We start from the raw sequence: 16,172 nt of genomic DNA, 5'->3' as shown, positions 1-16,172 counted from the left end.
TTTCTTTTTATGTGTACAGTGGTGTTGTCATCAGTAAAGAATAGTTTTGGCTGTGTTTAACATTGTCTGGAAAGTCACTGATGTGTATCGAACTATAGTGGTCCCAAGAAACTACCTCAAGGAAATGCTTATGATACTGTATATTGTATATCAGAAATAGTTAATACAAAAAATTACTCTATTGCCTATGCTTTCTTTTCCCCGTTTACCATGTTTTCCAAATATGATCAGAACCATTCATTTGCCACTATACTTTCCTATAAAAGATAGTTGTAAAATATGCAGTTATCACCCAGAAATAATGTAATTAATTTTTTGTTTTGCAGGTACACATCTATAGTCCTAGTATAAATTGAAATCCTTACTACCCGGTACTGTAGCACACTGCCAGAGAAACGAAAAGAATACGACACAGCCCATTGACAAAGTGGAGATGAACTGCACCATTTGTTTTCGCTCCTGTTGTGGTGTGCTACAGTATTGTGGCATGGGAATTTCATTGTGTTTAAAGACTGCAGACACAACCTATGGGAAAAAAAAAATTTTAACTTTATTTTTCCAAAGTGATACTTAAATCTCTAAGACTATCTCCATGTTTTCAACAAAGTCACAGGTCTCTGATAGATCTAAAAATATGCCTTTAGGAAACTGAGAGAGTGTGTAGTGAGCTGTCATCATGTCTGCAAGTGCATTCTGTTGGTTGTGTCGTAAATAGAATATAGACTATGATGATGTGGACCCCATACATGCTGTGAACAAACAACATTTCCAAACATTTGACTAGTACAGAGATTACAAAAATCCATAGATCACTAAAAGTTGGGAAATTTTTTGCTATTATTGTCATTTGAAATCAAATCTTTCTAATAAAATATCAAAATTTTTTATGGAGTGGACGGGTTTATATTTGAGATGACTTTGGAATTGGTCATTGACTTAAAGCATTTGTAGTAGTAATATCAGTCTATAAAAATGTAGATAAGCAAAACAACTCAAATTACGGCCTCCTTAAACTACTTCTAATTGTTTCAAAAAGTATTAGAGAATTGGTCTGTTTGCATAATACTGAGCTTCTTTTTCCTAGTGGAACATATTAACTGCTTCTCAGTTTGACTTCTATGAAGGTTGATTTATGTAGAAACCCATATGTGGTACAGCACAGGTGTTGTTCAGTAACTACAAAACATGGAAACTTATCCTGGTTGTATTGTCTACGATACTGTCAAAACTTTTAATTACCTGTACAATAATATTCTACTTGGAAAACAAAAATGTTGTACCTTTACTGGCATTCATGTGCAGATGGAGTTTTGCATTCATAACAGGAAACAGTGTGTCAATTTGAATAATTTTATTGGAGAGCACACATGGTCTGTCTGAATCATACCCAGTCTTTGAGTGTGAAAAATATATTGTATACTTGGTGGGATTTAGACGACAATCCACTTGTTCCACTATATATTTAGGCCACTGATCCTTCCTCACCAGGAAACTTCTCTGGAAGATTTCTTTGGGAACAGTCTATAGCTTCATTCTTACCTCCTGCATTATCTCGTCTCTACTTTCAAAGTTAGAACCTTCAAGAATGTTCTAAATTTTGGAAATAACCAGAAGCTGCAAGGAAAGAATGTCTCCCATTGCCATTATCAGATTTTGCACCTTCTCAACAACAGCTGCATTGTGAGTTATTTTTTGACCTTCCATATTGCTGGCTACTCTGTTGGCGTGTGACCATTTTGGAACTGGTTTTATACCACTCTTTTTATTTGTGTTCCACCATGACATCATCTTCAAACTTTTACTGACTTTTACAAATTGTTTTCCTTTGAGAATCATCTTGGTGCAGGATTTTTACAAAACACATTTAGTCATCTCGTACAATAAATACGTGAAGCACTTTGTGACACAACTGTAGTCCATGAGTGAATGACAAAGCTGATGACAGAGAAAAATCAAAAGTGTCTACATCTATTATGGATAATGATATCATCAGAGTGTCATTACTGTACATCAGAAAATTTGGGGTTGGATACTGAGCGCAAGCGTGCGCGCACTTACACACACACACACACACACACACACACACACACACACACACACACACAGAATACAAATAATGAAAGGAATAACAGTAATAACACTCTATATAGTTTAGACATTGTGCGATTGACAGGCACATAAACAAACCGGAAATCCCCATTAAGCTCAGACAGTCCTTTATTTCACACCTATTCTCAACCCATCACCAGAAGTGTCGTACACTATGTGATCAAAAGTATCCGGACACCTGGCTGAAAATAACTTACAAGTTTATGGTGCCCTCCATCGGTAATGTGGGAATTCAATATGGTGTTGGCCCACCCTTACCCTTGATGACAGCTTCCATTCTTGCAGGCATACATTCAGTCAGGTCCTGGAAGGTTTCTTTGAGAATGGCAGTCCATTCTTCACGGAGTGCTGCACTGAGGAGAGGTGTTGATGTTGGTCGGTGAGGCCTGGCATCAAGTTGGCGTTCCAAAAGATCCCAAAGGTGTTCTATAGGATTCAGGTCTGGACTCTGTGCAGGCCAGTCCATTACAGGGATGTTACTGTCATGTAACCACTCTGCCACAGGCCATGCATTGTGAACAGGTGCTCAATCGTGTTGAAAGATGCAGTCGCCATCCCCAAATTTCTCTTCAACAGTGGGAAACAGGAAGGTGCTTAAAACATCAATGCAGGCCTGTTCTGTGATAGTGCCACACGAAACAACAAGGTGTGTAAGTCGCCTACATGACAAACATGACCGCACCATAACATCGCTCCCTCTGAATTGTACTGTTAGCACTACTCATGCTGGCAGATGACGTTTACCGGGCATTCGCCATACCCACACCCTGCCATCAGATCGCCACATTGAGTGAATCACGGTACACAATGTTTTTTCACTGTTCAGTCATCCAATGTTTACACTCTCTACACCAAGCAATGTGTCGTTTGGCATGTACTGGCATGATATGTGGCTTATGAGCAGCCGCTCAACCATGAAATCCAAGTTTTCTCACCTCCCGCCTAACTGTCATAGTACGTGCAGTGGATCCTGATGCAGTTTGGAATTCCTGTGTGATGGTCTGGATAGATGTCTGCTTATTACACATTACAACCCTCTTCAACTGTCAGCAGTCTCTGTCGGTGAATAGGTGAGGTCGGCATGTACACTTTTGTGCTGTATGTGTCCCTTCACGTTTCCACTTCACTTTCTCATTGTAAACGGTGGACCTATGGCTCTTTGGGAGTGTGGAAATCTGGTATTCTGCTCTCTCATGATGTCTGATGACTACTGAGTTCACTGATATGGAGTACCTGCAGTAGGTGGCAGCACAATGCACCTAATATGAAAAATGTATGTTTTTTGGGGTGTCCGGATACTTCTGATCACATAGCTTATCTTTGTGGAAGACTTGGGTGCAAGACCTGCACTATTCACTCACCTAACATGACCTGTTCCAGTCCAGGAACATGTATACCCTACCCTGTCAGAGGCAGCGAAGGTAGACATGTCCTGTTCCAACTACACTCCTGGAAATTGAAATAAGAACACCGTGAATTCATTGTCCCAGGAAGGAGAAACTTTATTGACACATTCCTGGAGTCAGATACATCACATGATCACACTGACAGAACCACAGGCACATAGACACAGGCAACAGAGCATGCACAATGTCGGCACTAGTACAGTGTATATCCACCTTTCGCAGGAATGCAGGCTGCTATTCTCCCATGGAGACGATCGTAGAGATGCTGGATGTAGTCCTATGGAACGGCTTGCCATGCCATTTCCACCTGGCGCCTCAGTTGGACCAGCGTTCGTGCTGGACGTGCAGACCGCGTGAGACGACGCTTCATCCAGTCCCAAACATGCTCAATGGGGGACAGATCCGGAGATCTTGCTGGCCAGGGTAGTTGACGTACACCTTCTAGAGCACTTTGGGTGGCACGGGATACATGCGGACGTGCATTGTCCTGTTGGAACAGCAAGTTCCCTTGCCGGTCTAGGAATGGTAGAACGATGGGTTCGATGACGGTTTGGACGTACCGTGCACTATTCAGTGTCCCCTCGACGATCACCAGTGATGTACGGCCAGTGTAGGAGATCGCTCCCCACACCATGACGCCGGGTGTTGGCCCTGTGTGCCTCGGTCGTATGCAGTCCTGATTGTGGCGCTCACCTGCACGGCGCCAAACACGCATACGACCATCATTGGCACCAAGGCAGAAGCGACTCTCATCGCTGAAGACGACACGTCTCCATTCGTCCCTCCATTCACGCCTGTCGCGACACCACTGGAGGCGGGCTGCACGATGTTGGGGCGTGAGCGGAAGACGGCCTAACGGTGTGCGGGACCGTAGCCCAGCTTCATGGAGACGGTTGCGAATGGTCCTCGCCGATACCCCAGGAGCAACAGTGTCCCTAATTTGCTGGGAAGTGGCGGTGCGGTCCCCTACGGCACTGCGTAGGATCCTACGGTCTTGGCGTGCATCCGTGCGTCGCTGCGGTCCGGTCCCAGGTCGACGGGCACGTGCACCTTCCGCCGACCACTGGCGACAACATCGATATACTGTGGAGACCTCACGCCCCACGTGTTGAGCAATTCGGCGGTACGTCCACCCGGCCTCCCGCATGCCCACTATACGCCCTCGCTCAAAGTCCGTCAACTGCACATACGGTTCACGTCCACGCTGTCGCGGCATGCTACCAGTGTTAAAGACTGCGATGGAGCTCCGTATGCCACGGCAAACTGGCTGACACTGACGGCGGCGGTGCACAAATGCTGCGCAGCTAGCGCCATTCGACGGCCAACACCGCGGTTCCTGGTGTGTCCGCTGTGCCGTGCGTGTGATCATTGCTTGTACAGCCCTCTCGCAGTGTCCGGAGCAAGTATGGTGGGTCTGACACACCGGTGTCAATGTGTTCTTTTTTCCATTTCCAGGAGAGTATATTATAACTTCTCCACAGACTTTTACGAGGGATTCACTACCAACAGTGGTCCACATGAATAAAGACTGCTGTCACGCTGTGGCCAAGAGAAAAGTTGATAGCACAGTGGCAGAGAATACTGTTGAGCATAGCTTACTTGACTTCTGTGGTTGCTTCACAATCCATCCCTTGTGGATCTATCCTCAGTTTCCACTCCCCTCCCCTGTCCCCAGCTCACTGAGACGTAGACGGGGAATTTTGTGTACAACACGTCCCCTGATGCCTTGGCTATATACCCAGTTTCCACTGGCATGAACTACTTACACATGCATCCCACCACCACCACCACCACCACCACCATCCGCACTGCTGCTGTCACCGCCACCACTCCACCCTCACATGCAAGTTAGTGTTTTGACATGCTGAATAGGAAACACTACTTACACCACTTTAAAGATGGCGGCAAGTGAAGTTATTTGTATGGGAGTTGTATAGCTTCTGAACAAGGAACTTACGATGCCATTGATATAGGAAAAAACAGTCTCACAAATTTTGGGAATGGCAATGGGTATCTTGTAGGAATTGTTTGGGGAAATCCAATAAGCTACTAAGGAAGCTATCTGCTGAGGATGGTGTTTAGTTCAAAAATCATTTTTGAATAAGAGTTATCAATTTTGAAATCCTTTTGAGTGACATTTATGACTCTATACAGAAGTGCAATACATGTATGTGAGATGCTGCACCAGCTCACATTAAGTAACATGGTGATATCTGACAACAGAAATAAGAGTATAGCATTCCAAAGTGTGCTATTTCTAAATTTGGATGTTAGCTACAATATATTGAATGTACATTGGAAATCAAGGTTTCTGCTGCAAGCAATACTATGCTATTTAATTTTAGAGTTATTCAATGTGCAGACCGGCCATAGGTGCTGTAAATATTAAATTTTCTTTACCTGTACAGTACTTAATTTTGTGACCAAATTTGCACAGCTGAACAGTCATTACTCACAGAAAGCAGCAATAGGGACATTGTTGTATTTACATAGAATTTCAATATGGGTGAAGGGTAGCTTTAAATTTCTAAAACCACAAAATAAATTTCCATTTCACCATTTTATTATTATTATTATTATTATTATTATTATTATTATTATTATTATTATACTGAAATAAAAAATATCTATAAGGTATTGATTGTTCTGCTGCAACATGAATCTCACTAAGTTCACACTCTGTTAAAATACTTTTAGAATCCATTTCATCACTTTAAACAATGGTGTAGACTTTATTACAAGTTAGTGATAATAACGAATTTGCTGAATGTTATAATGAGATTCCTATTATACAGTTTGAAACCGATTTGCCACGTCACAAAAAATTTATTTATGTAATTGAAGATGATAACATTGTGTAAGTTAGCATGACAGTCTGCAAGTAGGGTGTTGGCATATGTACTGGTAGGGGCGTGTACTTGTATGTAATACAAACCTGTGAAAACAAGATTAAAATCTCCTCTAGCCCCTTTTTTACACCCATGTCCCCATGCATCCCACTTCAAAATGCAAATTTCCTTGTCTGCTCACTTGTACCACACTAGTGTTGTGTTTTCTTAGTGCCTCTCCATTCCAGTCACCACACTCCCTGCCCTCCAACTCCACTTTCCCATCTTCTGATTCCTTCATTCACTCCTCCCAACAGAACCCCTCACCCTATTTGAGATGTGATGCCAGAAAAGTATAGCTTGCTGGGGCAATGAAGCCACATGTGTGCTTTTGTTAGTTTTTTAGCTTCAAGGAAGAGCATTACCTTAAAGTTTAGCGATGCTTTCTATCTGTTTTTGTGCCTGTTGGCCACTTGAAGCATTGACTGAATTGTGAGTGATTACCTTTACTTCTTTCATTATTTGTAACCTATCTGAGTGACCTTCATAAATTTTAACTGATGGCTCAAAAACTGTAAATTTACTGATAATCCATTCACATGAATCAAGTGCCTAAACACAATGATACTAGACTCAGCTAGAATGGTAGCTAAACGAGCCTGCAACTGGTTTACAGCAAACACTTTCAAGCCTTAATCCCATGATGATTCATATTGTGCAATTTCAGATGAGACTATTGACCTTCTGATACTTAGACATGTTTCATAACATAAATGAGTAATGAAACATGTCTAAAATTCTTTGATGTCCTCAAGTTAACATGTAAAATCAGAAAATTTATCAAAAACTTTTATTCTGAGTTTTTTCCTTCTATAAAATTATCTAAACATATAAATGGTATTATGTTTTAACTGTTTTACCATTATTATTATTATTATTATTATTATTATTTGTGCCTCAGGGAGAGTGGATGGCTGTGAATTACATTCCATTTGGTGAAAAGGCTTTGACTATGGCCATAGAGTTGTACAGAATCACTGCTAGTGATATGTCTGTGATAAATGCCTGTGTCCTGCACAAAATTATTTGTGTAAGTAGCTCAATTTCCTGTTACATATTGGATTTTTCTCCTAGTTTGTGTGTTAATTTCACTTGAGTGTGTGTGTGTGTGTGTGTGTGTGTGTGTGTGTGTGTGTGTGTGTGTGTGTCACTCACTCATATGAAAATCTTTTTTCAGTGACATTATTGAGTGTTTATAGTTAAAGTAGTTTGTAAGCTTTCATAGGTCAGTGATGAGTGCTATTTTTATTGGACTGTTAATGTTTTACAAACATTCAGGATGAAATCTAAACTATTATGTAGTGTGCCATAATGACCTGTGTTGGGCTGCCGAAAGTGATGTTCAAGACAGGAGAGAAATTCTTTCGGTTTCCAAGTCTAATTTTGGAATAGTGCCTCTAATTTTTGGCCTGGAAAATCACACCGAACCTAGTCAAACTGTAATTGCTTTTATAATATTTTGATGTAAGAGCAGAAGAAGATGGACTGTCAGCTCAAAAGCAGATTTGGCAAATCCCAACGGTCATCAAGGCGGATGAACCAGAGTGGTGTCTGTACTCCAGTGGAGCAGCCACAAAAGTCGTCCGACCCCAGTGGGGCGGCCTGATTACATCCTCTAGGGCTAACCACCTCCATTGTAACCACACTACTACAAATGCAGTAACCAAAGTTGAAACTTTGGCTTGTGAAGCTGTCATGAAGCATATGATAATCACAAATATAACCCAGGGGCTAATAATCCCTCGTTTACCGAGGTCAATGTGAGCAGGCTATTGGATTCTGGGGAGCCTGCATCATGTGCGAAACAAAAGTGTGAACCTGCCAGTACCTCAAAATCCAATTTAAATCACGGACACAAACTCAGACTGAAACAGGCTTTTAAAATGGCAACAATAAACATACAATGATGAAGGTGGGCAAGCTAAAGCAAGTTCTTGACAGTATGAGAGAACTTGGGATTGGCATACTGGCACTACAGGAAACAAGATTCAGGGACAAAAGCATGATGGAATCAAAGGGGTATGTAATTTTGAAAGGGAAACCCGGTGTTGGGGGTCCAAAGCAGCCTTTTATATTTGGCACAGCCGTTGTAGTAGATTGTAGATACCTGGATAGTATCACTGCGTGGAAGGGCATAAGCAAGAGGCTGTCATATCTGATAATGAAAATAGGAAACAAAACCTATACAATATTAAATGCACATGCACCAACAAATGATAAGAACAAAAAAGACAATGCAGTAACTGAACATTTTTATGCCACTTTGGATAAGGAAGTGACAGATGTGGACAAAAGAGGCGTCACTATTTTCGTGGAGATTTTAATGCACAAATAGGCATGGAAAGGAAGTTTAGAGGTCCTGTGGGAGATTATCCAGCCCACAAGAGAACAAACAAGAATGATGAGAGATTAGTGGACCTCTGTAGGAGACACAAGATGAGAATAATGACCACCCTTTACAAAACTAAGGTAAGCAAGAAAACAATGTGGGTCAGCCCTGGAAACAGGATTGGGGAAAAACAGCTAGACTATGCAGCAATCTGTGACAAGAATCACAGAGAGATTATGAACACAAAAGTGAGGAAAAATAGCAGGATGGAATCAGATCACTACCTTGTTGAAATAAAATGCAGATGGACACCCAACAGAGCAGGGAAACATGGGACCATAAACACTCACAGAATTGACCTAGATCTTCTGAAAAAACACAGAGCAGAGTATGCAAAGAGAATGGTAGTTCAGAGTGGTTGGAAGAGAGTGAGACATATGATGGAAGAAGAAGCAGTGCGACTGGCTACTAACAACAAGAAAAGGAAGCGTGAGTGGTGGGCAGATGAATGTGAGAACACAGTTGAGACCAGGAGGAAAGTGTGGATGAAATGGCAATCCTGTAAAAAGCAAGAAGACTGGTCGAAGTTCCAGAATGCGAGAAAAATTGCTAGCAAAATGATCAGAAATACCGAGAGAAGTAGATGGAATGAGAAACTTGAAGAAGCAAAGACAGCCTTCAAGAAACACAAATCACAAGTCTTTTTCAGAGAAATGAAGAGCAGAATTAAAAGCTTCAAGGCAAAAGAACCCTTTGTAACAGGACAAGATTGCACAATAAAAATTAGCGAGAAAGAGGTGTTCGAGGAAATGGCTAGGTATTTTAGGGATTTGCTGAATGCAGCACCACTGACAGTAAAGTGGACACACTTATGCTCTAGGGATGAAAGGCAGAATAATCTAAACCATGCACACTCCAGGACAGAAGTAGCAGAGGCAGTTACAAACCTCAAAAACAACAAGGCATCAGGCAATGATGGTATGTGCGCTGAAGAGATCAAGTGAGATGGTCCTGAAATAGAAAGAAGTATGTGCAATATAATGATGGATATGTAGAGAAATACGAAAATACCCATAGACTGGAAAGAAGCCATTATAATACCACTACACAAGAAGGGGAACAAGAAAGCACTAGATAACTACAGGGGCACCTCTCTTTTAAACATAGGGTACGAGGTTTTGTCGAGAATCTTGCTGAACAGAGTTGAAGAACAACTGGGGCCAACAATATGAGAGTACCAGTGTGGCTTTAAAATAGGGAGGAACTGTACTGAACAGATATTTGGAATAAAAAAGATAATAGAACACGGACACAGGAAAGGAAAAGAAGACAATAGTGACATTTGTGGACTTCCAAAAGTCCTACGATTCAGTTGACAGAAATACTCTGCTTGATATGTTAGAAGATAGAGGACTGGATGCTACAACACATGCAATAATAAAGGAAATGTTTAGCGACACTACTGGAAGTATCAGGCATCGCAGTATGCTGTCAGACAGCTTCGAAATAAAAACAGGGGTCCGGCAAGGAGATGGACTGTCACCAGTTTTATTTAACCTGGGCTGGACGAAGTAGTGAGACACAGTGGAGACAACTAAATAGTAACATGAAGATCAAAGATGTGCGAATAGGGTACAAGGTCAAACATAATGCAACAGTGGACTGCCTGACATTCGCAGATGACATGGCACTCTTAAATGAGACAGAAGAAGAGGCAAAGACAGCACTAAAAAATCTAGTAGAAACAGCAGAAATGGTCAGACTGAAAACTGCATATAAGAAGACCAAGACATTGAACACTGAGTCTGACTGGAAGATAGATGGCCAAGTGATTGAAAAAGTCAACAGTTTTCGTTATTTGGGCGAGAAGCTAACTGGTGGCATACAGAGCAACAATAGTGCAATAGATAGGGCACCACTTTTACAGAAGCTTTGGTTTTTGGTGAAAACAACATATGGCAAGAAAAATCTTTCATGGAATGCCAAATTGCGACATTACACAGCAACTGTAAGAAATGCTGCTCTATATGCACCAGAAACGATCACACATGGCAAGAGAGCTCCTATACAGTTGGAGGAGGAGGAGGAGTAGAAAATTTTGAGAGGCATATGGGGCACCAAAAAACATGGGGATATCTGGATACACAGAAGAAGACGGGAACAGTATGAAAATATTGAACCCATATCGAGCGAGATATGGAAGAGGTGGTTACGATCTACTGGGCACATAATGAGGATGGACGTGGAGAGGTTGACAAGAAGATATGGAATGCAACATGTCATACGGGAAACAACTGGGTGAAGGAAGTCAGAAATGACTGGAAGGCTGTAGAAATAAAAGAAAGGAGTCTGCAGACAGTAGTACAGGACAGGGAGAAGTATAAAAGGTTGGTGGACGGTCACAGGTGGCCGGACACCAAAATCAAAGTTGTGTTAACAGGAGAAGAAAGAAGTAGAAGAAGCGAGAGAATGAAAAGGTATTGGGAAGAAATAAGACATGCAAAACAAGCCACACATGATCCAGAAGGATCCTAATGAAGCAGAAGAAGATGTAAGAGCAGAAACACTTTGAAAACTTACCATATTTTTTTGATAAATTTGTTACAGGAGTTCTGATCAGAAATGTATTGTTATTTTCAAAATGAGTGCCTTTGAGACTGTCGCCAAAGTGATTGGCTGACATGTGACACATATTTAAAAAATATTACTTTCATTGATGAGTCACTCATTTTGATGTTTCTTTTTAAAATAATAGCCACAACATAAAGACCAAAAGTAGAGGTTGGTACTGCTAGAATATTAGGCAATTTTAGAAAAGATTTTACTTCACATTCTCATGTAGCCTCCTCATTCTAGACTTCACCTTGTAGGGCAATGCTGCTGTTCCTCTTGGTATCATTAAAGCACAAAATACATCCTAGAAGTCTGCATAATGAAAGTAGACTTCATGTAAGGAGGCATTATGCGCAGAGGAGGACAGAGAATACTTTGCAGTTGTGCCAGTGTGATCTCTGTCTCTGTCCCATGCCTCACACTTCATCCTTTGCCTACACTGGTAACCAGCAACACAAGGGCGAGTGCTACACCAGGGCACTGTGTCAGCTTCTGGCTCTACCCAGTAGAATTTATGGGCTCAGAAAAATATTGCTATTGCTTCTTCATGTAATACCTGTTGTGTTTGCTTTATGCCATCCATAATGAACACTACACCAGATAAGTAACCTCACCATATCTAAACTGACATGAAAACCAACAGTAATGTTGTACATCCCAAAGAACATGCTACAGGAGGAGCATCATGTGGTATACCGCTTCTTGCCACTGCTTCTTGCCCTACTGCCCGCATTTTTATGAGCACACTAGTACAGTAGCCAGACAAATGTGTGGTTCCTGAAGAGGGGCAGCAGCCTTTTCAGTAGTTGCAGGGGCAACAGTCTGGATGATTGACTGATCTGGCCTTGTAACACTAGCCAAAATGGCCTTGCTGTTCTGGTACTGCGAGCGGCTGAAAGCAAGGGGAAACTACAGCCGTAATTTTTCCCGAGGACATGCAGCTTTACTGTATGATTAAATGATGATGGCGTCCTCTTGGGTAAAATATTCCGGAGGTAAAATAGTCCCCCATTCGGATCTTTGGGTGGGGACTTCTCAAGAGGACGTCGTTATCAGGAGAAAGAAAACTGGTGTTCTGCGGATCGGAGCGTGGAATGTCAGATCCCTTAATCAGGCAGGTAGCTTAGAAAATCTAAAAAGGGAAATGGATAGGTTAAAGTTAGGTATAGTGGGAATTAGTGAAGTTCCGTGGCAGGAGGAACAAGACTTTTGGTCCGGTGAATACAGGGTTATAAATACAAAATCAAATAGGGGTAATGCAGGAGTAGGTTTAATAATGAATAAAAAAAATAGGAGTACGGGTAAGCTACTACAAACAGCATAGTGAACGCATTATTGTGGCCAAGATAGACATGAAGCCCACGCCTACTACAGTAGTACAAGTTTATATGCCAAATAGCTCTGCAGATGAGGAAGAAATTGATGAAATGTATGATGAGATAAAATAAATTATTCAGGTAGTGAAGGGAGACGAAAATTTAGTAGTCATGGGTGACTGGAATTCGACAGTAGGAAAAGGGAGAGAAGGAAACATAGTAGGTGAATATGGATTGGGGGAGAGAAATGAAAGAGGAAGCCGCCTGGTACAATTTTGCACAGAGCATAACTTAATCATAGCTAACACTTGGTTCAAGAATCATGAAAGAAGGTTGTATACATGGAAGAACCCTGGAGATACTATAAGGTATCAGATAGATTATATAATGGTAAGACAAAGATTTAGGAACCAGGTTTTAAATTGTAAGACATTCCCAGGGGCAGATGTGGACTCTGACCACAATCTATTGGTTATGAACTGTAGATTAAAACTGAAGAAACTACAAAAAGGTGGGAATTTAAGGAGATGGGACCTGGATAAACTGAAAGAACCAGAGGTTGTACAGAGTTTCAGGGAGAGCAAAAGGGAACAATTGACAAGAATGGGGGAAAGAAGTACAGTAGAAGAAGAATGGGTAGCTTTGAGGGATGAAATAATGAAGGCAGCGGAGGATCAAATAGGTACAAAGACGAGGGCTGGTAGAAACCCTTGGGTAACAGAAGAACTATTGAATTTAATTGATGAAAGGAGAAAATATAAAAATGCAGTAAATGAAGCAGGCAAAAAGGAATACAAACGTCTCAAAAATGAGATTGACAGGACGTGCAAAATGGCTAAACAGGCATGGCTAGAGGACAAATGTAAGGATGTAGAGGCTTATCTCACTAGGGGTAAGATAGATACTGCCTACAGGAAAAATTAAAGAGACCTTTGGAGAAAAGCGAGCCACTTGTATGAATATCAAGAGCTCAGATGGAAACCCAGTTCTAAGCAAAGAAGGGAAAGCAGAAAGGTGGAAGGAGTATATAGAGGGTCTATACAAGTGCAATGTACTTGAGGACAATATTATGGAAATGGAAGAGGATGTAGATGAAGATGAAATGGGAGATATGATTCTGTGTGAAGAGTTTGACAGAGCACTGAAAGACCTTAGTCGAAACAAGGCCCCTGGAGTAGACAACATTCCATTAGAGCTACTGACAGCCTTGGGAGAGCCAGTCCTGACAAAAACTCTACCATCTGGTGAGCAAGATGTATGAGACAGGCGAAATACCCTCAGACTTCAAGAAGAATATAATAATTCCAATCCCAAAGAAAGCAGGTGTTGACAGATGTGAAAATTACTGAACTATCAGTTTAATAAGTCACAGCTGCAAAATACTAACGCGAATTCTTTACAGACGAATGGAAAAACTGATAGAAGCCAACCTCGGGGAAGATCAATTTGGATTCCGTAGAAATGTTGGAACACGTGAGGGTATACTGACCCTACAACTTATCTTAGAAGAAAGATTAAGGAAAGACAAACCTACGTTACTAGCATTTGTAGACTTAGAGAAAGCTTTTGACAATGTTGATTGGAATACTCTCTTTCAAATTCTAAGGTGGCAGGGGTAAAATACAGGGAGCAAAAGGCTATTTACAATTTGTACAGAAAACAGATGGCAGTTATAAGAGTCGAGGGACATGAAAGGGAAGCAGTGGTTAGGAAGGGAGCGAGACAGGGTTGTAGCCTCTCCCCGATGTTATTCAATCTGTATATTGAGCAAGCAATAAAGGAAACAAAAGAATAGTTTGGAGTAGGTATTAAAATCCATGGAGAAGAAATAAAAACTTTGAGGTTCGCCGATGACATTGTAATTCTGTCAGAGACAGCAAAGGACTTGGAAGAGCCGTTGAACGGAATGGACAGTGTCTTGAAAAGAGGATATAAGATGAACATCAACGAAAGCAAAATGAGGATAATGGAATGTAGTCGAATTAAGTCAGGTGATGCTGAGGGAATTAGACTAGGAAATGAGACACTTAAAGTAGTAAAGGAGTTTTGCTATTTGGGGAGCAAAATAACTGATGATGGTCGAAGTAGAGAGGATATAAAATGTAGATTGGCAATGGCAAGGAAAGCGTTTGTGAAGAAGAGAAATTTGTTAACATCGAGTATAGATTTAAGTGTCAGGAAGCCGTTTCTGAAAGTATTTGTAATGAGTGTAGCCATGTATGGAAGTGAAACGTGGACGATAAATAGTTTAGACAAGAAGAGAATAGAAGCTTTCGAAATGTGGTGCTACAGAAGAATGCTGAAGTTTAAATGGGTAGATCACATAACGAATGAGGAGGTATTGAATAGAATTGGGGAGAAGAGGAGCTTGTGGCACAACTTGACTAGAAGAAGGGATCGGTTGGTAGGACATGTTCTGAGACATCAAGGGATCACCAATTTAGTATTGGAGGGCAGCGTGGAGGGTAAAAATCGTAGAGGGAGACCAAGAGATGAATACACTAAGCAGATTCAGAAGGATGTAGGCTGCAGTAGGTACTGGGAGATGAAGAGGCTTGCACAGGATAGAGTAGCATGGAGAGCTGCATCAAACCAGTCTCAGGATTGAAGACCACAACAACAACAACAACAACAACAGTACAGTAGTGTTACATCTTGTAGTGCTACGTTGCAGAGCTTCATATTACATTTGCAGGACGAAAGCTGTATTAACTGAAGCATTCATTACTACTTTGCCTCTCACAACCAAACTGTCTTCTTCCAACGTAACCTTCAACTTAGATCACTCTGATGATCAGCCTGTTGCTGCACCATAACTAACCTACAGTATTAAGGCGTTTTATGTTTGTAATCAGTTTTCTCCTTGACAGCTGCTTCTAAAAATGCAGTTGTCATTCTGTGACTGAATGGGGAAACTAATAAAATAAAATAAATTTTTTTTTACATAAGGTGGATTTTACAGAAGCAGCCAAATTTTAAATCAGAAACTCAGAAAAACATTGAGAAGCTTCAAATCTGAACAGAATTATTCCCTCACTACTTGTTTCTGCCACACTCAGCAATGTCCTCCAAAACTACACAAAATGTGTATAATAGTTTTTAAAAGTATTACATTTCTCATATTGGACTGTACTCTTGAAGGCAGTTTCAAAGTATAAACATAAGACAGCAAATATTCGTAAATGTTTGTCCATTGTATAGTGTTCTTTCCGTATTTTTTGATAATGGAGATGGACTCGCTGTGTAACATGAAAGTCACTGTACTGATCGCACCTTAAGAATGTGAACCTTGTGCTCAAATAAACCATGTGTTAAACATATATAACTCTGACAGTAAAGAAATTTTGGATTGCCGTACAAAAAATTTGTGCTATTATGTTTTGCTTTTAAATTAATAATAAAATATTTTTATTTTTTTCTCTTACTCATTTGACTTTCCATAGTGTGTATTGTGTATGTAAGACACCAAATGATGTATGCTCCATAGAACTGGTGATGTTGAGTAAAGAGG

At 40.9% G+C, this 16,172-nt stretch overlaps 1 protein-coding gene across 1 annotated transcript in view; it reads left to right on the top strand.

The window, feature by feature from the left end:
• The window catches only part of LOC126470294 (protein MON2 homolog), a 219,911-nt gene that overhangs the window by 153,302 nt on the left and 50,437 nt on the right, over positions 1 to 16,172 (top strand). Inside the window, exon 24 of the mRNA XM_050098049.1 lies at positions 7,305 to 7,433. Within this exon, the coding sequence (XP_049954006.1) occupies positions 7,305 to 7,433 (129 nt within the window). The remainder of the gene's footprint in view (positions 1 to 7,304; positions 7,434 to 16,172) is intronic.

This window comes from Schistocerca serialis, chromosome 3 (assembly GCF_023864345.2).
Source record: "Schistocerca serialis cubense isolate TAMUIC-IGC-003099 chromosome 3, iqSchSeri2.2, whole genome shotgun sequence".
NCBI lineage: Eukaryota > Metazoa > Arthropoda > Insecta > Orthoptera > Acrididae > Schistocerca > Schistocerca serialis.
Note: the sequence above shows the minus strand (reverse complement) of the source record. Positions and strands in the feature narration are given on the sequence as shown.